The sequence below is a fragment of the Hyla sarda genome, chromosome 5, assembly GCF_029499605.1.
Source record: "Hyla sarda isolate aHylSar1 chromosome 5, aHylSar1.hap1, whole genome shotgun sequence".
Taxonomy (NCBI): domain Eukaryota; kingdom Metazoa; phylum Chordata; class Amphibia; order Anura; family Hylidae; genus Hyla; species Hyla sarda.
This window is the reverse complement of record NC_079193.1, coordinates 324,808,312-324,833,332: the sequence shown is the minus strand read 5'-3', so window position 1 is coordinate 324,833,332 and position 25,021 is coordinate 324,808,312. Positions and strand designations below refer to the sequence as shown.

General features: G+C 42.9%; 1 protein-coding gene across 3 annotated transcripts; it reads right to left on the bottom strand.

Annotated features, from left to right (window-relative positions):
- Positions 1-164: 164 nt before the first annotated feature.
- RBM12B (RNA binding motif protein 12B) lies at positions 165-24,870 on the bottom strand. 3 transcript variants are annotated; one of them, XR_008844296.1, is made up of 3 exons: positions 24,735-24,870; positions 17,379-17,411; positions 165-3,403 (listed from the first exon to the last, which is right to left on the bottom strand). XR_008844296.1 is itself a non-coding variant. In XM_056522321.1 (3 exons), the coding sequence occupies exon 3, from the start codon at positions 14,590-14,592 to the stop codon at positions 12,742-12,744; it is 1,851 nt and encodes a 616-aa protein (XP_056378296.1). In that variant the 5' UTR covers positions 14,593-14,616; positions 17,379-17,411; positions 24,735-24,870; the 3' UTR covers positions 11,301-12,741. The 3 variants fall into 3 exon arrangements, 2 of the variants coding, with proteins under 2 accessions (XP_056378296.1, XP_056378298.1); XM_056522321.1 differs by lacking the exon at positions 165-3,403 and adding an exon at positions 11,301-14,616; XM_056522323.1 differs by lacking the exons at positions 165-3,403; positions 17,379-17,411 and adding an exon at positions 11,301-14,616 and having other exon boundaries at positions 24,735-24,846.
- Positions 24,871-25,021: the final 151 nt, after the last annotated feature.

Sequence of the window (25,021 nt, the reverse complement as noted above, 5' to 3'; positions counted from 1 at the left end):
ATAGCTACTAGAACAACATCATGAGAGGGATCTCTGAGCTGGTAAAATGTAGTCTAATTTCTAGCCATGCTATCCAGTTTCATTTTAAGACAACACACACATTTATATTGTAATTTTTTTTATTTAACAATTGTTTTTTAACATTAAAAACAGATGAGGTCGCTAGTTATGATTGAAGTTATCGGCAATCGGCCTGAAAGTTCACAGGTTATCGGTATCGGCTCTAAAAAATCAATATCAGTTGATCCCTAATATGTAGTGCAAAAAAAAAAAAGTGTAGTCCAGGTCTTTTTGAGCCAAAGCCAGAAGTGGATCCTACAGAAAGGAGAAGTATAAATCCTTCCTTTATATTTCACGTTCCTTTTAAATCAACCTGTTCGGCCCAAAAACTGCAACTTCCCCTTGCTCTCAATAGGATTCTGCTGCAAAAATTTAAAGGAAAACAGTCACTATAACCAGATACACCGGTGTTATTGTGCAGGTGAACAGGAGACCAATGCAGGGTCTCGGACTACTATACCTACCTCTGTCCTCCTCTTCCAACGCTGACTTGCGCTTTGAGATGGGCCTGCCGGCTGAATTCAAATATTCATAAGCACTTGGCACGTGAGTGCTCATGCCTTCTGAGCACTCATGTGACCGGCGCTTATGAATATTTAAATCTAGCCAGCAGGCCTGCCTCAAAGCACAAGTCAGAGCTGGAAGAGGGGGACCTTCGGGGATCAGGGCTCCAGACTGCAGGTAGGTATAGCAGGAACAGACCCTGCATCGGCCTCCTGTGGTGTATCGGGTTATAGTGCGGGTTGAACGGGTAACCATTTTCCTTTAAACGCCACAGAATTTGATTCCTCTAAAAGAATGAGCATGGAAAGGGGCCACAGTATGGATACAAGCACTGCAGCCCCTTCACTGTTTACATGTGCTTGTACAGTACTGCAGCGTTGCCAATTTCCCCAAGGTTTTTCATTAAATGGCCACAGACAGACCTCCACAGATCAGGAGAACAAGCTGGGAACGCGTTCTCTCCTGGATTCAGGTCATGTGATCAAGACACACTCGTAAGTCTATGGAGCATGTCTCAATCACGGCACACAGAACAGAGAGAGGAGCGTGTGGCAGCGCAGACCTCTCCCAGCTCAATCTCCTAATCTGTGAAGGTCTGAACATGTTGCTAGGACATAAAGTCTTTTTCTTAAGTAACAGATATTCTTACTTTATTAAAGCCTAGACAACTCCTATGAAGTGTTGTGTCCTAAAAGTGTTTTGTGACTTTGTGGTCTATAAGCCCTGTAAACTTCACAAACTCCATTAGTCATCAAATCAGTAGTATTTGTCTTTGTTTCTGTAGTGAATTGTCTTTTTAACCAAAGAATGGTGTAGAACAGTGTTTCCCAACCAGGGTGCCTCCAGCTGTGGCAAAACTACAACTCCCAGCATGCCCGGACAGCCTTTGGCTGTCCGGGCATGCTGGGAGTTGTAGTTTTGCCACAGCTGGAGGCACCCTGGTTGGGAAACACTGGTGTAGAAACATGAGCTCTATTATTTCTTTCACTCAGGTGACCAAAATGCAGGTTTCCAAGGAGCATTCCTCTCACGCTTTGACATTAGTGAAGAAACTGTAGCTACTGGCTAAAATTGCAGAACAAAACAACAGGATTGTTCCTTTAACATTTTACAATTTATTTCATTTTTTTTTAAAGGGAACCAAGCATTAGATTTTACCATATATAACGATTGATATATATAGTAACATTTTTATCCGGGGATATTTTTTTTTTCCCCCCCCAGAGATGGAGGGAATATGAAATTATAAATTCTCCCTGGCTGCCTCGTAAGTAGTCCCCTGGGTAGGGAGTTATACTTCCCCGGTCTCATCGCTCCAGCCGTAGTGGAGCCCCCTTGGCTGGATTGGAGGCCAGCATCATCGCTCTGCTCCCTAAATAGACAGAGCAGAGCGGTGACGTGAGCAGTCAATCTCACCGAGGATTGTCACTACAGCCAGAGCGGCGGGACTAGGTAAGTATAGCTCCCCGCCCAGGGGCCTACTTACAGGGTGGCGTGGTAACTTAAAAACTTCATATTCTCACCATCCCTGGGCACAGGAATGGCCCCCGCGGATAGTGAGGTAGAAAATTTTACTATTTGTAACAAATCGCCAAGCGTTATATATGGTAAAATCAAATGCTTGCTTCCCCATTACTGCAACAATTTTCCAAGCATTTAGTTTATCAGCCAAAGAAGACATGAAGAGGGGGAACAGATGTCACACTATTCTGCCATTTAGGAGTCTTATAAAACTGGAGAAAAGTACTTCGAGCACTACACTAACACTTCTGAATAGCATCCAACACTCCCCCTCCCATAGACTTGCATTGAGGGAGTGTGGAGTTACGTCACGACCCCTTCAGCCCACACCCAGCATTCGGAACAAAATGTTGAGTACCCCTTCAAAGCTCAACTCTAATGCTGTTGTGGGGGTCTGGAAACCATTTTAAAACTCCACAGCCCGCTGCTTTATATATATTAAAAAAATAATAAAAAATAAATAAAAATAAAAAAAACAGGGTTGCCAGGAGTTTAAAAAAAAAAATGTTCCTACCACACTATTGTAGTTGTTCTACTTACACTAGGGCATGTATTTCAAGTCGTTTTTATCAGCTGTTCTCATGAAACTTATTTTCATGTGCCTTCTTCATTAAAGGGTGAAGTTTTCTAGTGCTTACTGACAGCCAGACGTAGTCCAGTTCCTTTTCGTGGTGGTAGAGGTTACAATCCTATTTCTCTCTTCCTTTTAGAAGGATATCTAGCCTGAACAAAAACTGAAATTCTGTTTTGGTTATCGGAATAAAGTCAAGTGAGATTTCTTCAAACCCAAAGTGGAATGATAACTGCATACGAGATGTAAATACTGTAGATTACAGCGGTGCAGATGTGGAACATGCAAATACCCTCTGCAACATTGAAACTGCAACACCAAGAACGCCAGTAATAGTACTATGGACATCTTAGGATCAATAGACAGGTTACGTATATGCAAATGATAAAAAAAAAAAAATGAAAATAATATTCAAAACATCTCAATTTATTCAATATCAAGTATGAGGACCACACACAGCATGCCAAGGCTTCTAAACGCACATATTTCTGTCAGGTTAAGAGTCGACTGAGGAATGTTCTGCAACGCTGGACGCACTTACACATCAATATCCACTGGAGGCAGCTCCCTTTGCAATTCCCAACCAATGATGTCCTTTATGAGTGACCAGTCAAGAGCCCCTGTGTCATGGTAACATAAGCAACATGGGCCTGACTGTGTTGAAAAATTGCTCCTAGACATTTTAGAGAAATGGGTGTTCCACTGGTTCCATGGTCAAATCAATGTAATGCTAACCAGTTATTGTACCTGAAATGGAAAGTAAAGGGGTCCAGCTATTGTACTTATATTATCCTACACCATAATATGTGTGATGTTACCTCAGTAGGGCCTATTCATAATATTGCCCATGTGGTCTCTAGCCATCATTGTGTCCCAGAAAACAGAGCTCATCACTGAAAAGGTATAGACCTCCATAACCCTCTTTCTCTGCACTACTATACCCTTTAACCGCTTAAAAGGGGTATTCCAGCCCAAAATTTTTTTTATATATCAACTGGCTCCAGAAAGTTAAACAGATTTGTAAATTACTGCTATTAAAAAAATCTTAATCCTTCCAATAGTTATAAGCTTCTGAAGTTGAGTTGCTGTTTTCTGTCTAACTGCTCTCTGATGACTCACGTCCCGGGAGCTGTGCAGTTCCTATGGGGATATTCTCCCATCATGCACAGCTCCCGGGACGTGACATCATCATTGAGCAGTTAGACAGAAAACTTCAGAAGCTAATAACTATTGGAAGGATTAAGATTTTTTTAATAGAAGTAATTTACAAATCTCTTTAACTTTCCGGAGCCAGTTGAGATATATATATAAAAAAAAAAAAAAAAAAAAAAAAAAAAAGGTTTTTCCTGGAATATCCCTTTAACCCCTTAAGGACTCAGGGTTTCCGTTTTTGCACTTTCGTTTTTCCTCCTTACCTTTTAAAAATCATAACCCTTTCAATTTTCCACCTAAAAATCCATAGTATGGCTTATTTTTTGCGTCACCAATTCTACTTTGCAGTGACATTAGTCATTTTACCCAGAAATGCACGGCGAAACGGAAAAAAAATTATTGTGCGACAAAATCGAAGAAAAAACGCCATTTTGTAATTTTGGGGGCTTCCATTTCTACGCAGTGCATATTTCGGTCAAAATGACACCTTATTATTCTGTAGGTCCATACGGTTAAAATGATACCCTACTTTTATAGGTTTGATTTGGTCGCACTTCTGGAAAAAATCATAACTACATGCAGGAAAATTTATACGTTTAAAAATGTCCTCTTCTGACCCCTATAACTTTTTTTTTTTCACATACAGGGCGGTATGAGGACTCATTTTTTGCGCCGTGATCTGAAGTTTTTATCGGTACAATTTTTGTTTTGATCGGACTTTTTGATCACTTTTTATTGGTATAAAAAGTGACCAAAAATGCGCTTTTTTTGACTTTGGAATTTTTTTGCACGTACGCCATTGACCGTGTGGTTTAATCAATGATATATTTTTATAGTTCGGACATTTACGCAGGCGGCGATACCACATGTTTATTTTTATTTCTTTTTACACTGTTATTTTTTTTATGGGAAAAGGGGGGTGATTCAAACTTTTATTAGGGAAGGGGTTAAATGACCTTTAACAACACTTTTTTACTTTTTTTTTTGCAGTGTTATAGGTCCCATAGGGACCTATAACACTGCACACACTGATCTTTTACACAGATCACAGGCGTGTATTATCGGCGCTTGACTGCTCCTGCCTGGATCTCAGGCACGGAGCAGTCATTCGCTGATCGGACACAGAGGAGGCAGGTAAGGGCCCTCCCGGTGTCCTGTCAGCTGTTCGGGACGCCGCGATTTCACCGCGGCGGTCCCGAACAGCCCGACTGAGCAGCCGGGTCACTTTCGAAGCGGCGGTCAGCTGTGACCACCGCTTCTAAAGGGTTAATACCGCACATCGCCGCGATCGCCGATATGTGGTATTAGCCGCGGGTCCCGGCCGTTGATGAGCGCCGGGACCGACGCGATATGATGCGGGATCGGGGCGCGATCCCGCTTCATAACGCGGGAGCCGGCGCAGGACGTAAATATACGTCCTGCGTCGTTGAGGAGCAAGCCCATTTTCTTTCTGCATTTATATTTTCACCCACAGACTAGGTACGAGGGCTAGTTTTTTGCATGAGCAGTTGCCCTTTGTAAGGACATCACTCATTTTACCATAAAATGTTTGGCACAACCCAAAAAATATTATTTGTGTGGGGTAATTAAAAAGAAAACCATAATTTTGCAAATTTTGTGAAGTTTAGTTTTCACGCCCTACAATTTACAGTAGAAATGACATGTTCTTTATTTATTATGTGGGTTAATACGATTAAAATGATACCCATGATTACATACTTTTCTATTGTTGGGAAAAAAAAAAAAACTAACCAAATTAGTACGTTAAAAAAAATTGATTGCTAATACTGTTCAGTGCTATGCATCGGACTGATCGATGTTATCGGCTATCTTCAGCTCAATCTCAGACCAGAAGAAGCCAGGAAGGCAAGTGAGGGCACCTCTGTCCGCCATGATAGCTGATCTGATCCCCTGCGGACGATCAGATCAGCATAAAATGCTGCTGCAGATGCCGTGATCTTTAGGGATCACGGTATCTGAGGGGTTAATGGCAGTTACCATGACCCGATCATCACTCTGATGCTTGCGGTCATGTACAGAATGTAAATGTCCTGGTGCACTGCCACACCAGGATGTGCATTTATGTCCATGGTCGTTAAGGGGTTAACAGTGGTGGTGTGTGGTCAATGAAGGGTTTGGCTCATAGCCCAATATCATGTGAGCACCCTCTGATTGTGTTTGACAGCATAGGCTTGGTCTACATGGTCCATTCACAGATTTACCCCTCTGCCTCTTGCTGCAATTCCAGTTCATCATTGGTTCTTCATCCACTGGGACATACAACATTGAACAATGCTGACATCTCATGAATAGTGACCTACCTGATTGACAAACCAGACTTAGCAGTGCCGACCCCACGTCTTTTACTTATTGTTAATAGTGGATAACATGCTGACTAGTGTAGGTATGAATGCTAAGACCCCAACAATCAATAGAATGAAGGGAAATTGGACTGAATTACACACACCATTCGTGCCCAATGAGGCTTTTAGACAGTGCCAAACACTAACACTGGCCTTGGGCACTCCATACACCAGTGTTTCCATGGCAAGGTGCCTCCAGCTGTGTCAAGACTACAAAACTCAAACTACAACCTAAGGCTGTCTAGGCCAGCTGGGAGTTGTAGTTTTGCAAGAGCTGGAGGCATCCTACTAGGAAAACACTGCCATTAACAATGCACAGATCACAGGCTGCACTAACATGGTGTTGCTCAGTTCATACAGAGGTGAAATGTCCAGGAATAGTTTGGTCAAATTTTGTACAAAAATGATCAGCAACAGGGACAGATGTTTAACCCCTTAACGACCAAGGACGTATGTTTACGTCCTTGGCCGGCTCCCGCGATATAACGCGGGGTCACGCGGTGACTCCGCGTCATATCGGGTCGGCCCCGGCATGTGTCTGAAGCCGGGACCCGGGGCTAATATCGCGCGACAACGATCGCTATTGAACGCCGCGTCTAAAGCGAAAGCTGCCCGGCTGCTGAGTGAGGCTGATCAGGACCACCGCAGTGAAAATGCAGTGTCCCGATCAGCTGGGACACGAGCAGAGTTCCTCTTACCTGCCTACGGCATGTCCCTTCAGCGACCTGCATCTCAGGCTTGGAGCAATCAACCGCCGATAACACTGATCACTGCAAAGCTATGGCTTTGCAGTGAACAGTGCTGGCAATCAATGTGTGCAGTGCTATAGGTCCCTATGGGAGCAAGAACACTGCAAAAAAGGGTTAAAAAAATAAATAAATAAAAAGTTAAATGTAATTTAACCCTTTCCTTAAAAGTTTAAATCACCCCCCTTTTCCCATAAAAATAAAACACCATGTAAATAAAAAAATAAAAATAAAAAAACATGTGGTATCGCCGCGTGCGTAAATGTACGAACTATAAAATATATCATTAATTAAACCGCACGGTCAATGGCGTACACGCAAAAAAATTCCAAAGTCCAAAATAACGGATTTTTGGTAGCTTTTTATATCATGAAAAAATGAATAAAAAGCGATCAAAAAGGTCCGATCAATACAAAAATGGTACCACTAAAAATATCAGATCACGGCGCAAAAAATTAGCCCTCATACCGCCCCATATGCAGAAAAATAAAGTTATAGGGGTCAGAAGATGACAAATTTAAACGTATAAATTTCTGTGCATGTAGTTATGATTTTTTCCAGAAGTACGACAAAATCTAACCTATAAGTAGGGTATCATTTTAATCGTATGGACCTACAGAATAAAGATCAGGTGTCATTTTTACTGAAAAATGTACGGCATAGAAACGGAAGCCCCCAAAAAGTTACAAAATGGCATTTTTTCTTCAATTTCGTCGCACAATGATTTTTTTTCCCGTTTCGCTGTAGATTTTTGGGTAAAACGACTGATGTCCCTGCAAAGAAGAATTGGTGGCGCAAAAAATAAGCATTCAGATGGATTTTTAGGTGCAAAATTGAAAGGGTTATGATTTTTAAAAGGTGGAGGAGGAAAAAACGAAAGGGCAAAAACACGAAAAACCCTCAGTCCTTAAGGGGTTAAAGAAGATGTCCAGCGGTAAGAAACTTCTTTCCTAGCTGCAGGATCTCCTGTATGGGGCCCCAGCTCAGCTCCACACAGCACATCAGCTGGTCCAAACACACGTCTTCGCCTCTCCTATAGAGATAAATGGGGAGTCTATGTTTCAACTAGGTGACGCGGTGGGTTTGAAACAAAAATTACTAAACCCCTGGGCCTTAACGCGGGGTATGAAACCCCCTATGAAGCTACCCCTAAAACTTAACTTTTACTTGTGATTGTTTAAAAATACAAAGATCCAAACAAGAGAATATGTGGTTAAAACTGATAACCAGATGATCCAATATAAGTGCAACTTATGATAGAACAGTCTCCACTTATTTGTTATGCAGCCCTGCAGTGGCTACTGAGATTTAGATCATACTGGTATCGCTTAAAATACACACTATTGCTGCCTTCCTACTGCCCTTGGGTAGTTTGTTTTGTATATCTGGTTTGAAACAAGCTCTAACAGAGCAGAGCCAGGGCCCCAATGAGAGAACCTGGGTATAGGGGATACATTTCTTACCGCTTGACATTTTAAGGATCTCTCTCAAATCAATACACATAGGGCAGGATTACACGTATTTCACACTGCGAATGCGCCAATGCCAGTCACTTGAGTGAGCCCTCTAGTGAGGTCAGTTGTGTGTGCGCACGTCTGCTAGTAGCAGTGGATTTCCCGCTGTAGATCTTCTACATGAAGACACAGGGCTACTCAGCCGCAGCAGGGAGCTCGCTCTAGTGAATAGCATCTGCACATCCAGTGTGGAATATGCTATGGATACTCTTACGTGTGACTGCACCCTTATGGGTGAACCCTCCCGTGCACACACATGCCAAACATAAAATGATACCATTATAGAAACCTCTGTCTCCCTACTTTGACTAGATACGTAAAACGGAAACAACTGCTTAAAGGACAAGTCTCACAGTAAACAATTGTTCAGCTTTTAGTGCAGAAGGTAAAGTTATACAGGTTTGTAAATCACTTCCATTACCAGTGCTGCTTAGAAACCAGCTTTATCTGCATTCTTCTGTCTGACAGGAAATTCAGCTGTTCCAGGTTTTCATGACTTTCAGGCTGTTATCAGCAGCATCCAGGGGCCGTGACGTGACAATTACCCAGAAAACCCCTGTGCTGCAGAGAGCTCCCTGAGCTCGGGCCTTAGCCCCTCCCATCTGATGAATATTCACACTGTCCTCCCTCTGTTCTGCAGTGATTGGCTGAGCAGCACTGCCTATATGCAGGCAGATTCAGATCATAGTTCTCTCCCCTCTCCTTGCTAATGTTTTTACACTGATAACGGAGGAGAGGGGGGAGGGGAGGGAGCTGCCAGCATAGACCTGTCACACTGAGCATGGAGGGGAGGGAGAGTAGAATTGTCACACTGAGCACTGGGGAGAGAGGAGTGCAGGGCAGAGGAGGGGGGAGGTGATTGTGTCAGTGTAAAGCTGTTTCATTGAGAGGAGGAGGGGGAGGGAGTGATTTTACAGTGTAAAACTGCAGCTTCAACTCCAGGGTCCCTCTCTCTGAGCACTGAGATTACATTTTGTTTCCTCGTGGCCACCCTGCTGTATAGGGATATGATAGGAGCTCAGTGTTATGTGGGAGTGACTAACATAAGTTAGGGGTGGTAACAAGTTCTCTGCTCAGGCAGCTGAGAGCAGGAAATGTGAGCAGTGCATGCAGGGAAATGTAGTCTTTGAGATCACAGGCATAGCCACCATAACCAGGAAGTAACTGGAATTTATGAGCTGAATAGCCGTTGAATGGGGGCCGGAAAAAAAATGACACACATGTCAGAGAGGTGATAGGTGAATATACTATGGAATGGCTAGGTATTTTTTTTTTCTTTGCTGCATGGGATATCTTCTTTAAGGTTAAATCATTAGAAGTTTGAGGTAACCCTACTTAAAAGTAAGGAAAGATGTTGACTACTGGTGCACTTTCTTTCGAGGTGTGTCATACAGCAACACCTTTTTTTCAAGAAAAGAGACAAAGGCTAAGACTGAGCCTGTTAGGCTGCTCCAGATGGAATTCACTGTGAAAAAGGAGGAGATTGCAAGAGGCTGTAGAATTAAACAATTTTAAATAAATATAGACCTGCAGCAAAAGTGTGTTTTGTACCACAAGTACAAATCAAGAATGCAAAAAGAGGATTTAAAAAAAAAAAAAAAAAAAAAAAAAAAAAGACTGTTAGGTGTCCATTGTGCCCTTGTCATTGGTAGGCCATGCTAACTGTGGTATTGAACTGCGTCGTACCATGTCAGCTATTCTCACAGCTCTTCTGGGACACTGTCATCCTCCAGAACAGATTTCCAAAAGTACTGTACCTATTTTTAACCTTTTGCCCTAGTTCCTTGTCTCTCATAGTGTAGCATAAAACACTTAGTGGACATACAGTTCCTGGATCCTGTCTTACATGTGGTGCTTCATTTCCCAATTGGGGATGAAAAAAATTTCTTCCCAAACCTCCAGTTGAAGTAAGAGAACAAAGACCGCTTGCAATCCCGTTGGTTAAGCATTTCATTTTATCCAGAATAGGTACACAGAGAAGATTACCTTTTAATTGATTGAGAAAAATACCTACAGTTTCAGAAAGGCCAAGCCTCAAAAGTAATGAAAAATCAAAAACTGTATATGTATGTAATGAGAATCTTAACTGATCAGACAGTATAACTTATTGCTTTGATCCATCTGTCTGGACTTTAATAAGACAAAAGCTAACCTTCTGGTGAAGGTACTAGAGGACAAAATGCACTTTCTGCATTATAACTGTCATAGATAACAGACTATCAATATGATAACTGTATTAGTTAATTGATCTATTTGACTAGTTTTTCAAATAATGATCTCCACCTCATTCCATAAGTGAGCGATTTGTGAGAACAGACTGATGAAGGATTAAAGCATACTGTAGAAATTCCATACCACCGAATGTCTCCCAGTGGGCCTGGTCCATCTTACCCATAGCAACCAAGTCAGGGGTTTAGAAGACCTATTTAATCCAAAACCATACAATGATTGAGCTTGCTTAAGCTCTATGGTAAAAACGACCTGTATTCTTGAAGCCTTTTCATGACAATTTTAGATGTGCAACAAATTATGCAGAGATGGGGGCCTTCGTAGTTAAGTCCTTCCCAACCTAACTTTGAGCTACTTGTACCAAAACTGCAAACAAACCCTTTACTACAGTGGGCATCCCGGAAAAACAAAAAAACAAAACTTTCATTTACGCCAATCCTGATGCTTCATCTGTTTGTAGACCATAGGTTACCAGCATAACTTGCAATGGACAGCAACAAAAGGATGGAAAATCGGTTGCCATTATCCATCCAAAATACAGTTGTACACAACTGCCTATTTTGGGCCCAATGCCATGTTCAGTCCTGTTAACCAACTGCATAATTTCTGGGAAAGTTGTTTAAAAAAAAAAAAAAAAAAAAAAAAAAAAAAAAAAAAAATCACCACACTTGCGGATCATCTTTCACTAAAAGGACCATGTCACCACTGAAGTTACCATGTTCGATTGGAGCAAATTCTATTTACCTGTATTAATACCAAATCATTGACCCAACTTGTCAACTTTAGAAAGATGTAGCTAACAAAACTTAGAAATAGGCATGTAAATTAGGACAAATGCACCATTGCAGGCCTTGCAGCATCCTTATCCGATGCAACTTAACATCTGAATAGGATTGGACAAATATTCCAAAATGCCTTTTTTGGAAGACAGGTTCAATATCTTGGCTCACAAACACTACAAAGCTGACAGCACCTGCTGCACAAATGACAATTCTAGCCATGTCAACAACAAACCCATGACAGCTTTGGTAAAGTAGCAATGCAGTCTTTATAACACCCAGTAAATTCCTGCTTCATATTCAAAATATACCATACTAACAAAAATAGAGTCCACTCAAACAAAAAACATTTCCTGCTACCTAAAAAGTTTTCTCCAGTGCAGGCTTTCCACTCGATAGAAAAGCTGGATAAAAACACATGGAACACTGATCAGGAGTTTGTTTTCTGTATGGTTAACTGTGGATCATTCACAGGCGCCTTTAGTTAAAATATTTTATGACAATACGAGTCACGCAGCAGTCATTTTTGCTAGATTTCATAAACTACGTAAAATTCCCATATTCCGAATCCTGCAGCTGAATAACGTGGAAGACAGAACAGACCGAATCAAAGAAAGGCAATGAGGATTGCTCAAAATGCAAAATCACAAACTTAACACAGGAAAAAAAACAACACAAAAAGGCATTAACAGCAAGCAGTTAATCCAGAATGCAGAACAGAGAGAAGCAAAGAAAAAAGGCCTCCAGGAACTGGCACCCATTACTAAGCGGCACAACGTCACTACAGATCTGCTACCAACACTACCCAACGTGCATCGTTTCATCCGTTTTACACCTCAACACTGAATGTACTGTACCCTTAATCCTGCACCACAATAATGTAACCAACAAAATTTATTTTGGGAAAAATATTGAAGCCTTTGCAAAACAAAGACATTTCCGGTCCAACATAAACGTGCCTAGACTGAAGATAAATGGACGCCTCCTGAACCAATAAGGTTTCCTCTGCTTATCAAAATAGTGTATTCACTACTTACTCGCTAAAGAAATTTTCAGACATACTTGTTGGTTACAGGTCAACATTTTAATCCGAGACGAACAAACAACTAAAGACAAAATGTGGAATGTGTTATAAACAAAAAAATCTTTTTGTATATCTTCTTATAATCAGATGTTTGAAACTTTAGAAAAACAAAAAAGTCCAGACTTTTACAACAAAAACTTTCCAACCACTTAAACTTCATAGGACCATGCAAATATAGTGGTAAAAAAGGAACTTAAAACCAAGTCCATGTAGACATTTTAGAGCCTATTCAAATTCAGGATGATTTTACGTTTTCCGATTGGTCTTTCATTGAGCTCATTCAAGGCAGCCACTGCTTCATCATAGTTATAAAAGCAGACCGTAGCTTGTCCGGTGGCCATACCTTGCCTATTAAATTTTATATCTATAGAATTACGAATGAGGTTATAACCATAAAAAAAGTCTAGAATTTCTTCAACAGTTATGGTGTATGGTAGGTTTACCATGCGGATTATTGCTCCTGCTGCCCCACCATCAAAGTTTTGGCGGGGAGATAAAGATCGATTGTAGTCAAACTGAGAGCTTTCCATGTCACGCCTGCCAAAAGACTCATCTCTGCCAACAAAATCCATTGAGCAGGAGTCACGTAGTCTTTCTGGAGACCCTCTATAATCTCTACGGTTATATTCAGACATCATATAAGATCTTTCATCATCGCCCAGTGGTGGATACTCCGCATGTGTTTCACCTGGAGTATCAACAAAAGCACCAAAATCTCTCATCTGTTCATCAGAAATACGTCTCAAAAGAACTTCTGTGCCCAAAAACAGTTGACGATTCAAGCCTTCAGCATGAATAGCTTCTTCTTCAGATGGAAACCTTACTAGAGCTTCTCCCAATCCAACTCCTTTATTATCAAAAAGCAAGAATATATCCGCTTCATGCAAGGGAAATCCACTGAAGAACTTCTGAACTTCAGCTTTATTCACATCAAAGGGAAAATTCCTTACATATATACATGTCTTTAGATTAGAGGACTCTTCGCTTGGATTTTCATAGGCACCCTCAGGCTGTATCTGTGTTTCATACGATTCTATTAAATCTAACATAGCCTTGCGAGCAATAGGAGAGATAAACACTGGCCGGCCCTTTAACATGCTTTTGTGTAAATGAAGACATTTCTCAAATTGACGCTCACTTTTTAACATGACGAAGCCTTCCCTTGTCCTGTGGTTATTCTTGTCAAGCAGAAATTTGATCTCTGAGTCAGCTATATCAGGTGCTCCAAAAAAAAGCCTTAAATCTCCTTTCTCCACTCCAAATGATAGGTTTTTCAGATGCACATAAAGCTGTTGGTTTAGCGGCGATCTAGACCGCTCTCTTCTCTTGGCCTGTTTAACATGAACTTCGCCAACTGTGCCTCCAGCCTTCACCCACTTCTCTTCAGTTGTTTTCGATATAGATATAAACCTATGACCGATATATTCGTTGTTGAATTTCATAGCTTCTTCAGCATCCTTAATGCTTCCAAATTTCACAAAGCAATTCCCATTCTTTTGACCATTTGTTCGCAACAGAAAAATCATATCAACTACATTTAGGCCTTTAAAAAAATTCCTGACATCATCTTCATTTGCACCATACGGTAGCCCAAACAGATATCGGTAGAAGTCATCATCGGAGCCGTTTACCTCCTTTTTGTCATACTTTTGTGAATGTGTGTCACTATGTTTAGACCCAATGCTTTTCATATCAAAATCATAATTCTTTTCGCTTTTATTTTGAGTTGCTCCTCTCTTCATCATTGCTGATCTATTTTTATCACCAGAAGGTGGTACAGCTGGGTGCTTTGGATTCTTGTTCGTTTTACGGCTCATTTCTAGAGTATTCTGCATTTCTGCTTTGCTACTAAGGAAAAGCTGAATATTTGAGGCCTTAATGACACCTCCGGTCCGACTCATAGCTCGCCTGGCATCTTCATCCGTTGAGAATATGATGAATGCTTCGCCAAGATTTCCACCTATAATATGCACTCCTCCATCAGGAATTTGCAACCCAGAAAAGAAACGGCGAATATCAGCCGAACCAGCAACAACAGGAAGACCCTGTAAGCGGATCACTACAGCCATTTCTAGGGTCTGAAAGAATGTCACCTGAAAACAGAAATGCACAACAAAAAAATTTAAATATATTGTGAAACTACATGCATAAATTAGAAAACATTTGACATGTGCAGTTTATAACTTTTTTCCTGTCTAGCACAAACATCTGAGAAAAGGTAACATATCCAAGACAACAGCACACAAACCTATATAACCTCATCACATACCATCAAGAAAACTGTGCAAGATTTGGAACTGATTGCACATGAAGGGAGCTAGTTGTGTGGCTAAGTTCAATAGCTAAGCCAGTTCCCTTCTCTCCATCAGCCAGGAAAAAGGGGCTATATACTGGGCTACCCAGCCAGCCCCCACCAGGTAAGTCACTTGCTTACATATAGGCTAAAGTAAGATCATTCTGTGCAGTAATTAACCCAGAAGTGGAGAAACATGTTGGGTCAGCTACTGTACAAAGTTTATTAATAAGTTCATTTTAGTTTTAAAAACACATTTAGCTCTAGAGAAGCTGTATACAGCACAAAGTACATTGCAGTGCTACATACAGTCAAGGCCATAATTGTTGGCACTAGAGATGAGCGAACTTACATTAAATTTGATTTGTCGCGAACTTCTCGGCTCGGCAGTTGACTTTCCTGCATAAATTAGTTCAGCTTTCAGGTGCTCCCGTGGGCTGGAAAAGGTGGATACAGTCCTAGGAGACTCTTTCCTAGGACTGTATCCACCTTTTCCAGCCCACCGGAGGACCTGAAAGCTGAACTAATTTATGCAGGAAAAGTCAGCAACTGCCGAGCCGAGAAGTTCGTGATGAATCAAATTTACTATAAGTTCGCTCATCTCTAGTTGGCACCCCTGAAATTTTTCAAGAAAATGAAGTATTTCTCATAGGAAAAGGATTGCAGTAAAATGTTTTGCTATACACATTTATTCCCTTTGTATGTATTGGAACTAAACTAAAAAAAAGGGAGGAAAAAAAGCTAATTGGACATAATGTCACACCAAACTCCCAAAATTTTGAAAATTATTGGGACCCTTAACTTAATATTTAGTTGCACACCCTTTGGAAAAAAATAACTGAAACCAGACGCTTCCTATAACCATCAATAAGCTTCTTACACCTCTCAGCCGGAATGTTGGACCACTCTTCCTTTGCAAACTGCTCCAGGTCTCTTATTGGAAGGGCTCCTTTTTCCAACAGCAATTTTAAGATCTCCCCAAAGTTTTTCAATGGGATTTAGATCTGGACTCATTGCTGGCCACTTCAGAACTCTCCAGCGCTTTGTTGCCATCCATTTCTGGGTGCTTTTTGACATATGTTTGGGGTCATTGTCCTGCTAGAAGACCCAAGATCTCGAACACAAACCCAGCTTTCTGACACTGGGCTGTACAGAGCAACCCAAAAACCGTTGGTAATCCTCAGATGTTATGATGCCTTGCACACATTCAAGGCACCCAGTGCCAGAGGAAGCAAATCAATCCCAAAACATAATTGAACATCCACCATATTTCACTGTAGGTGCTGTGTTCTTTATTTTGTAGGCCTCATTCCATTCTCTGTAAACAGTAGAATGATGTGCTTTACCAAAAAAGCTCTATCTTGGTCTCATCTGTCCACAAGACATTTTCTCAGAAGGATTTTGGCTTACTCATGTTCATTTTGGCAAAATGTAGTCTTGCTTTATTATGTCTGTGTCAGCAATGGGGTCCTCCTGCCATAGCGTTTCATTTCATTGTTCACGCTGACACTGATGCTCCCTGAGCCTGCAGGACAGCTTGAATATCTTTGGAACTTGTTTGGGGCTGCTTATCCTGTGTTGACACCTTTCATCAATTCTTGTCTTTCATCCATGCCCTGGGAGATTAGCAACAGTGCCATGGGTTGCAAACTTCTTGATAATGTTGCGCACTGTGGACAAGGGAAAATCTAGATCTCTGAAGATGGACTTGAAACCTTGAGTGTGTTGATATTTTTGCACAATTTTGGTTCTCAAGTATTCAGACCGTTCTCTTCTCTTTCTGTTGTCCATGCTTAGTGTGGCACACACAGACACACAATGCAAAGACTAAGTGAACTTCTGTCCTTTTTATCTGCTTTCAGGTGTGATTTGTATGTTGCCCACACCTGTTACTTGCCCCAGGTGAGTTTAAAGGAGCATCACATGCTTGAAACAATCTTAATTTTCCATAATTTTGAAAGAGTGCCAATAATTTTGTCCATCTCATTTTTGGAGTTTGGTGTGGCATTATGTCCAATTTGTTTTTTTCCCCTCCTTTTTGGTTTAGTGCCAATACACACAAAGGGAATAAAACTGTGTATAGTACTGCAATCCTTTTCTGTGAGAAATACTTAATTTTCTACAAACATTTCAGGGGTGCCAACATTTACAGCCATGACTGTATTAAATAAAAAATCTATCAATATAAAAGTTTACATCCCTACACTACACAATTTCTCTAATCCTAATAGGGCACCATTTTCCTGAAGACAGGTTCCCATGAAACATTCAGACAGCAACCACTAAGGGGGAAATGTATAATTGTTTCCTTTGGTAAACAAGTTCTGAAGGCATTTTTTTTTACTTTAGTTTTGCTTATGTGCTACATATTTATCATACTATAACAGGTAAATTTGGAGCACATAAGCAAAACAAAAAAGTTGCAGCTGAGACTTATGAGACTTAAAATTTGCTCACATACTAGGGCCACTGCAAAGTGAAAAGTGCAAATTGCTTAGGTAAGGCTCTAAATACCTTAATAGACGTCGCCCTAAGTCTTTGGCAGTCTCACTGCCCTCTTACCTGTTATGATCCAGGAGCTCTATTGGATTTTAACTGTAAAAAATAAAAGAAATAATAAATTCTGGAATGATGACAGGAAAAACGACAACTTACAAGCTTACTCAGCGCGATCCCTTATATCAGAATAAGGGTATGTTAACGCAGGCATTACAGACAGTTTTTGACATGGGCACTGTGGTAGTAAGGTAAAGTTTTACTCACCATTTAACCCCTTAAAGGGAACCAATCAGATTTTACCCTATATAATGCTTGGCAAAGCGTTATATAGGGTAAAATTGTTGTCCTCACCATCCCTGGGGGACGTTCCTGCCCCAGGGATGGTGAAGTTATAAATTAGTCACCGCCGTAAGTAGTCACCTGGGCGGGGAGCTCTTCTCATCTACTCCCGTTCTTCGGCCGGCAGCGACGCCCCCTCCGCTTGATTGATGGGCCGCGTCATTGTTCAGCTCACTGAATAGACAGAGCAGAGTGATGACGCGGCCCATCAATCAAGCGGAGGGGGCGTCGCTGCTGGCCGAAGAACGGGAGTAGGTGAGAAGAGCTCCCCGCCCAGGTGACTACTTACGGCGGCGGCGGTGACTAGTTTATAACTTCATATCTTCACCATCCCTGGGGGCAGAAGCATTCCCCGGGAATGGTGAAAATAAAGATTTTACCCTAAATAACGCTTTGCCAAGCGTTATATAGGGTAAAATCTGATGATTGGTTCCCTTTAAGGACTCAGCGTTTTTCCATTTTTCCTCATCACCTTCTAAAAATAATAACGCTTTCAATTTTGCACATAAAATTCAATATGATGGCTTATTTATTGTGCCACCAATTCTACTTTGCAGTGACAGTCATTTTACAAAAAAATCCATGGCGAAACGGAAAAAAAATTAATTGTGCGACAAAATTGAAGAAAAAATACCATTTTGTAACTTTTGGGGGCTTCCGTTTCTACGCAGTGCATTTTTTGGTAAAAACCTTATCTTTATGCTGTAGATCCATACGGTTAAAATGATACCCTACTTATATAGGTTTGATTTTGTCGTACTTCTGAAAAAAATCATAACTACATGCAGGAAAATTTATACATTTAAAATTGTCATCTTCTGAACCCTATAACTTTTTTATTTTTCTGCGTACGGGCCGGTATGAGGGCTCATTTTTTGCGCCGTGTCCTGAAGTTTTTATCGCTACCATTTTTGTATTGATCTGATTTTTTTTTATGGCTTTTTATTAATTTTTTATGATATAAAAAGTGACCAAAAAATACGCTATTTTGGACTTTGGAATTTTCTTGCGCGTACGCAATTGACCATGTGGTTTAGTTAACTATATATTTATATAGTTCGGACATTTACGCATGTAGCGATACCACATATGTTTATGTTTGTTTACACAGTTTTTTTTTTTTATGGAAAAGGGGGTGATTCAAACTTATTAGGGAAGGGGTTAAATGACTTATTAAAGGAGAACTCCGGTATGGGTGGGAAAAAACAACTTATCCCCTATCCTAAGCATAGGGGATAAGTGTTAGATCGCAGGGGGTCTGACAGCTGGGGCCCCCTGCGATCTCCTGTATGGGGAGCCGGCTCACTCCTGCTCAATGCAGGAGCAGAGCGTTTTTGACCACAGCCGAAGCTGTGGCCGACACGCCCCCTCTATACACTTCTATGGGTCGCGCACGTCGGAGATTGCCGAGATTGCACACACTGATCTTTTACCCTGATCCCTGCAAAGCCATAGCTTTGCATGGATCAGCGTTCTAGGGGCTCGACTGCTCAAGCCTGTAGCTCAGGCTTGGAGAAATCAAACACCGATCGGACGCGACGGAGACAGGCGAGGGGATCTCCGCTCATGTCCTGGCTGATCAGGACATTGCGATTTTATCGCGATAGTCCTGATCCGCCCGACTGAGCTGCCAGGAAGCTTTTACTTTCGTTTTGAACGCGGCTATCATTAGCAGCTGGGACCGACCCGGTTTGATGCGGGGTCACCGTTTTAAACAATGGGGCCGGGCGGACAGGTACGCCCTGCGTCCTTAAATGGCCACTGTCACCAACTTTATTTTTTGATCTGTTGTAGTACTTATGTACTACAACATATCTGTAATATATTTTCATTATTTTTTCATTTTCAGGGTGAATTTTACATTTGAAAACCGGCCACTAGGAGGGAGACCCCTATGGAACTCATCTTTTGCAATAAGTCAGACTAAGCTGCAAGCTGTGCTATATAATGAGGTAGAAGGTAGTCTCAGCACTTATCTAAACATTTGACAGGTCTAAAGTTTATTAAAATCACAGTAATGCTTTATTAACCATGGCCTAAAGCTATGATGCTGCCTTTTTTGCAGCTAGAATGGTCTGAGAACAGCCCACTGAGTTAACCGGCATGGTTTCACTTTCGCTCTTAGCCGCGCGGCTCAGCTCTGAGCGCGCGGCTAATGGGTTAATAGCGATCGGCGCTGCGCGCTATCAGCGGTGGGTCCCGGCCTCACTATGACGCCGGGCCCCATGAGATATGATGCGGGGTTACCGTGTAATCCCGCGTTATATCACGGGAGCAGGACCAAGGACATACAGGTACGTCCTTGGTCCTTAAGGGGTTGATAAAAAGTTCTTCAATAAGAGTATGAAGTGTAAAAAAAAAAATTTAAAAAATTTAAAAAATTTAAAAAAAAATGCCCCTTTCCCAATAAAAGCCTTGTATTATGACCCAAAAAAGATCAAAAACACAAATCATATAGCTAAATCGGTATTGCCACGTCCGTAATGACGTGTACTATAAAACTATAATGTAAATTATAACGCACTCATACAGCCTGGTATGCGGGAAAAAAAATAAAGCTACAGGGGTTAAAAAATGGCAATTCAAAAAATTTGAAAAAGTCCAGAATTAGTAAAACATGACGTAAACGATACAAATCTGGTATCGCTGTAACCAGGCGCCAAAAGTATAAAACTAACATGTTACCTCAACCACAAGGTAAATGGCGCAGAAAAGAAAAACCACCAAAAGCGAAAATTGGTCGGACAAGTGGATCGTCATGAAGGGCAAGTAGATTTTGCTCCATTTTAGTCCCGTGGACAAGTAGTTTTTTTATAAAAATTTCCACACCCCTGAAAGCGTTCTAAAGTTATTACCATTTAAAGAGAAACATGTCAAATAAAAATAAAAAAAAAGAGCCTGGTCATTGAGGTAAAAAAATGGGTCCGTCCTTAAGGGGTTAAGGTTAAAATGGGCTTGGTCCTTAAAGGAGTAGTCCAGTGGTGACCCAGTGGTGAATAACTTATCCCCTATCCTAAGGATAGGGGATAAGTTGCAGATCGCGGGGGGTCCGACCTCTGGGGCACCCTGCGATCTCTTGTACGGAGCCCCGACAGCCCGCGGGAAGGGGGCGTGTCGACCTCAGCACGAAGCGGCGGCCCCTCAATACAACTCTATGGCAGAGCCGAAGCGTTGCCTTCGGCCATCTCCGACCCCACCGCACCGCCCCCATTGCCTCCCCCATCCCCGGTTTTATTATTACCTGTTCCCGGGGCCCACGCTACTTCTGGCTCCTGCTGCGTCCTGCTGTGCGCAATGACGAGACGTGCGCGACGTGACATCACCGTCAGTGCGCACAGTGACAGCTCTGGAGGACACCACCGGAGCCAGATGTAGAGTGGCCCCCGGGGATGGGGGAGGCAATAGGGCCGGGGCGGTGGGGGGTGCGGAGCGGTGGTAGGGGGTGGCGGTTATAGGACTCAGGAACCCCGGACAGGTAGGGGGAGAGAAGTGGGTGGCGGCAGCGGTCTATGGCACCGCAAAAGCCACTGCAGTGCATGGATTTAAAGCGCCCGCTTTAAATCAATGATCTGCAGCGGTGTCGCGGGGGGATAAATAGCCGATAACTTATTCCGGAATATCGGTATAAGTTATCAGCTATCGGCCCTAACCTCCACTGATTATCGGCCCTAAAAAAACTATATCGGTAGATCCCTAGTATACTTACAATAAACAGCTTTGCAATCCCATCTAGGAGTCATCTGGACCGTTGGTATCTGCAGCGCCTCTTGCTGGCTATGTCACACTGTCGATTGACACACAGGTCTCGCATGCCAGCGATGGAAATGTGTACTTCTTGTGCGCTTTCAGTCAGAGAGATATAGCCAGAGCGAAGTGGTGCGACCACAGAGTATAGCAGACCCCGCCTTCCCCTGACAAATGCTGAAAGGGATTACAAAGCCATTTATGTTAAGCAGCTTTTTTTTTTTTTTTATTTGCCTAAAACAGTGTTTTCCAACCAGGGAGCCTCCAGCTGTTGCAAAACTACAAATCTCAGCATGCCCGGACAGTCAAAGGCTGTCCGGGCATGCTGGGAGTTGTAGTTTTGCAGCAGCAGGAGGCATCCTGTTTGGAAAACACTGGCCTAAAATAAGGCTTGTGAAGCCTTAGGGCGGCTTTACAAGCCTATTCCACACCACAGTTGCAGGGCATGCTGGGAGTTCTAGTTTTGCAACAATTGGAGGTCCAGTTTGCAGACCAATGGTTTAATAGCATCCGATAAGGTTTACATCAATTTCCTTTTCAAGCGTCTAAAACGCATCTACAAAAAAACTAAAGAGAAAAAATAAATAAAGCAGTCGAAACCCAGCCTTACAGTAAGTATCTCTGTTGTCCACAGAAGCCAGGGTTCATTTGTTCAGATTATTATTTCCCATCCAGGGTGCCTTTGGCTGTCCAGGCATGCTGGGAGTTGTAGTTTTGCAACACTTGTAGGCACCCTGGATGGGAAACACTGGTTCAGAGCAATATGAGAAGTGAAAGCTAAGCTGTGATTGGTTGACATGGACAACAAAGAATCTGCTGGGAAATATAAGTCAATACATTTTCATATATATATATTCCGGTATAAATTATCGGCTATTCCCAACTCCCCCCCCCCACCATAAACCCCTGACCCCCCCCCCCCCCCGGGAAGCCGCTGCAGATAAATGATTTAAATCGGGCGCTTTAATTCAATGAAGTGCAGCAGCTTTTGCAGGGCCAGAGACCGGCGCCGCCGCCCGCTTCTCTGCCCCTGCCTATCCTGGGGTCCTCCCAAGTCCAACCACCACCACCGCCTCATTGCCTCCCCCATCCCCAGTTTTATAATTACTTGCTCCCGGGGTCCGCGCTACTTCTACCTCCACCGATGTAGTGAAGAAAACGGTGTCTTGAAGCGTTCTGTGACCGGCGGCGTCCTGAGCTTGCTGAAATTGTGCGCACTGACGGTGATGTTGCGTTGAGGACGTCACTCGGCATTGCGCAGGGCAGCAGACAGCAATAGCGCAGGACGCTGCAGGAGCGAGAAGTACCGCGGACCCCGGGAACAGGTAATTATAAAATCAGGGAGGCAATGGGGCAGCGGCGGTCTCAGGGCATTATCGGCAAGGTAATTGCCGATAATGTAAAAAATCAGGAATATCGGCCGATAATATGATGATCCCTAAATACACACACACACACACACACACAGTGACCCCTCGACCTATGATGGCCCCGACATACGATGGCCTCTCAGAGGCCATCGTATGTTGAAGGCAGCATCAACATACGATGCTTTTGTATGTCGGGGCCATCACATAAACGGCTATCCGGCAGCGCTAACTGCTTCAGCTGCCACCAAAGAGCCGGTTATGGTGCCCCGTGTGGTCCGCTGACGATCACTTATCTGTCCTTGGGGCTCTGGCGCATCCTCTTCGGGATCCCCTGCATAACGTCGCTGCGCACGCCGTCCCATCATCCAATAGGAGCGACATGCGTAGCGACGTGATGGCGGCGACGGAGAGCGCGGATGCTGGGAAAGCAGAGGCCTTGGCGGAGCGTCGGGGACAGGTGAGTACAACTTCCTCTAACAGTGGTCTACAACCTGCGGACCTCCAGATGTTGCAAAACTACAACACCCAGCATGCCCGGACAGCTGTTGTAGTTTTGCAACATCTGGAGGTCCGCAAGTTGTAGACCACGGTCCTATACTTACATTGCACGGATCCCTCAACATACAATGGTTTCAACAAACGATGGTTCATTTGGAACGGATTGCCACCGTATGTTGAGGGACCACTGTGTATGCACACACACACACACACATATACATATATTTATATTTATATTTATATATATATATATATATATATATATATATATATATCTCTAGCAACAAAAGTACACACACACATATATATATATATTTATTTTTAGGAGTAGCCGTATTAGTCCAGTGATGCAAAAAGCAAGATCATCTGTAGTTGCAGTATCTTGTAATACCTTTTTTATTAGACTAACAAGATTTTGTAGAGACTTTTTTTGTAGAAGCTTTCGGGATTCCTCCCTTTATCAAGTCATAAGCATTTCTGAGCTCACAAGGGGAAAACACAGGTTCTATCTCACATAATATGCAGGGGCTAAAACATATGTGGAGAATGGACATCAAGTTGGGCCATAAATTGTATAGCTATAGGACGATAGACAGCTTAGCAAAGGCTATAGGAAATAATGATAATGGGATAAGAAGCTTAAATCCACATTAAAGGGGTAGTCCAGTGATGAACAACTTATCCCCTATCCTAAGGATAGGGGGATAAGTTTGAGATCACAGGGGGTCCGCTGCGATCTCTCTGTACAGGGGCCAGCCTCTCCGGCCAGATAGCGGGTGTCGACCCCCGCACGAAGCGGCGGCTGACACACTCCCTCAATACAACTCTATCGCAGAGCCGAAGCGCTGCCTTCTGCAATCTCCGGCTCTGCCATAGAGATGTATTGAGGGGGCGTGTCGGCCACCGCTACGTGCGGGGGTAGACACCCGCTATCTGGCCGGAGAGCCTGGCCCCCGTACAGAGAGATCGCAGGGGGCCCCAGCGGTCGGACACCCCCCCCCCCCCCCCCCCCCCCACAGCTCACAGCAACCAGGTAGCTTCTTATTCTTCAGGTCTTTTTAAAAATGAAAGCAGCAATCTGATTGGTTGCTATGGGCAACAGGTTTTAATAAATCTCTGCAGGCTGCGTTTGGTATTACAACCTAGTTCCGTAAGAGAACAATATGGCTGAGCTGTAATACCAGAAGTTAGTCAAGGGCAAAAGTGGCGCTGTTTTTGCAAAAAAAATAAAGTAATCTCATTCACACAGTAAAGTATATTCCGGTTTTGGCGCCAAGATGTTCATCCCCCAGAGACCAAGGAAAGCGTAACACGTAAGCGATATTCCACATGTCGGCGCACTACAAGTCCCAGCAGGCACACCACCAACGCAGCAGTAGCCGATCCCACAATAAACACACCCATGAGGCCCCTTCACACAGCACACCCCTCCCGGCACCCGTACTCTCCCAACTGAACTCTTATTTACCGAATCTCACGCTCCCAGGACCGGACACAGACGAGCGCAGCAGCCCCGACACTCAATCACACGCGCTACAAAATGGCGGCAGCCGTCCGCGAACTTCCCCCTGTCTGGTGAAAGCTAGCGCGCTGACGTCACGGCGATCACGTGAGCAGTTACACTTAACCTTCCAGACCTTGGAACGCCTAGAATTTTCGCCGTCGAAGCGCTAGTGACGTCACCGAGCAGCTATTGGCTCCGACTATATCGCCGCTGATCAGACAAGCAGACGGTTTGTGGGTTGGCACAGTTGT

Coding starts and splice junctions, on each gene's coding strand:
- RBM12B (XM_056522321.1), bottom strand. CDS start 14,592: ATGGCTGTAGTGATCCGCTTACAGGGTCTTCCTGTTGTTGCTGGTTCG.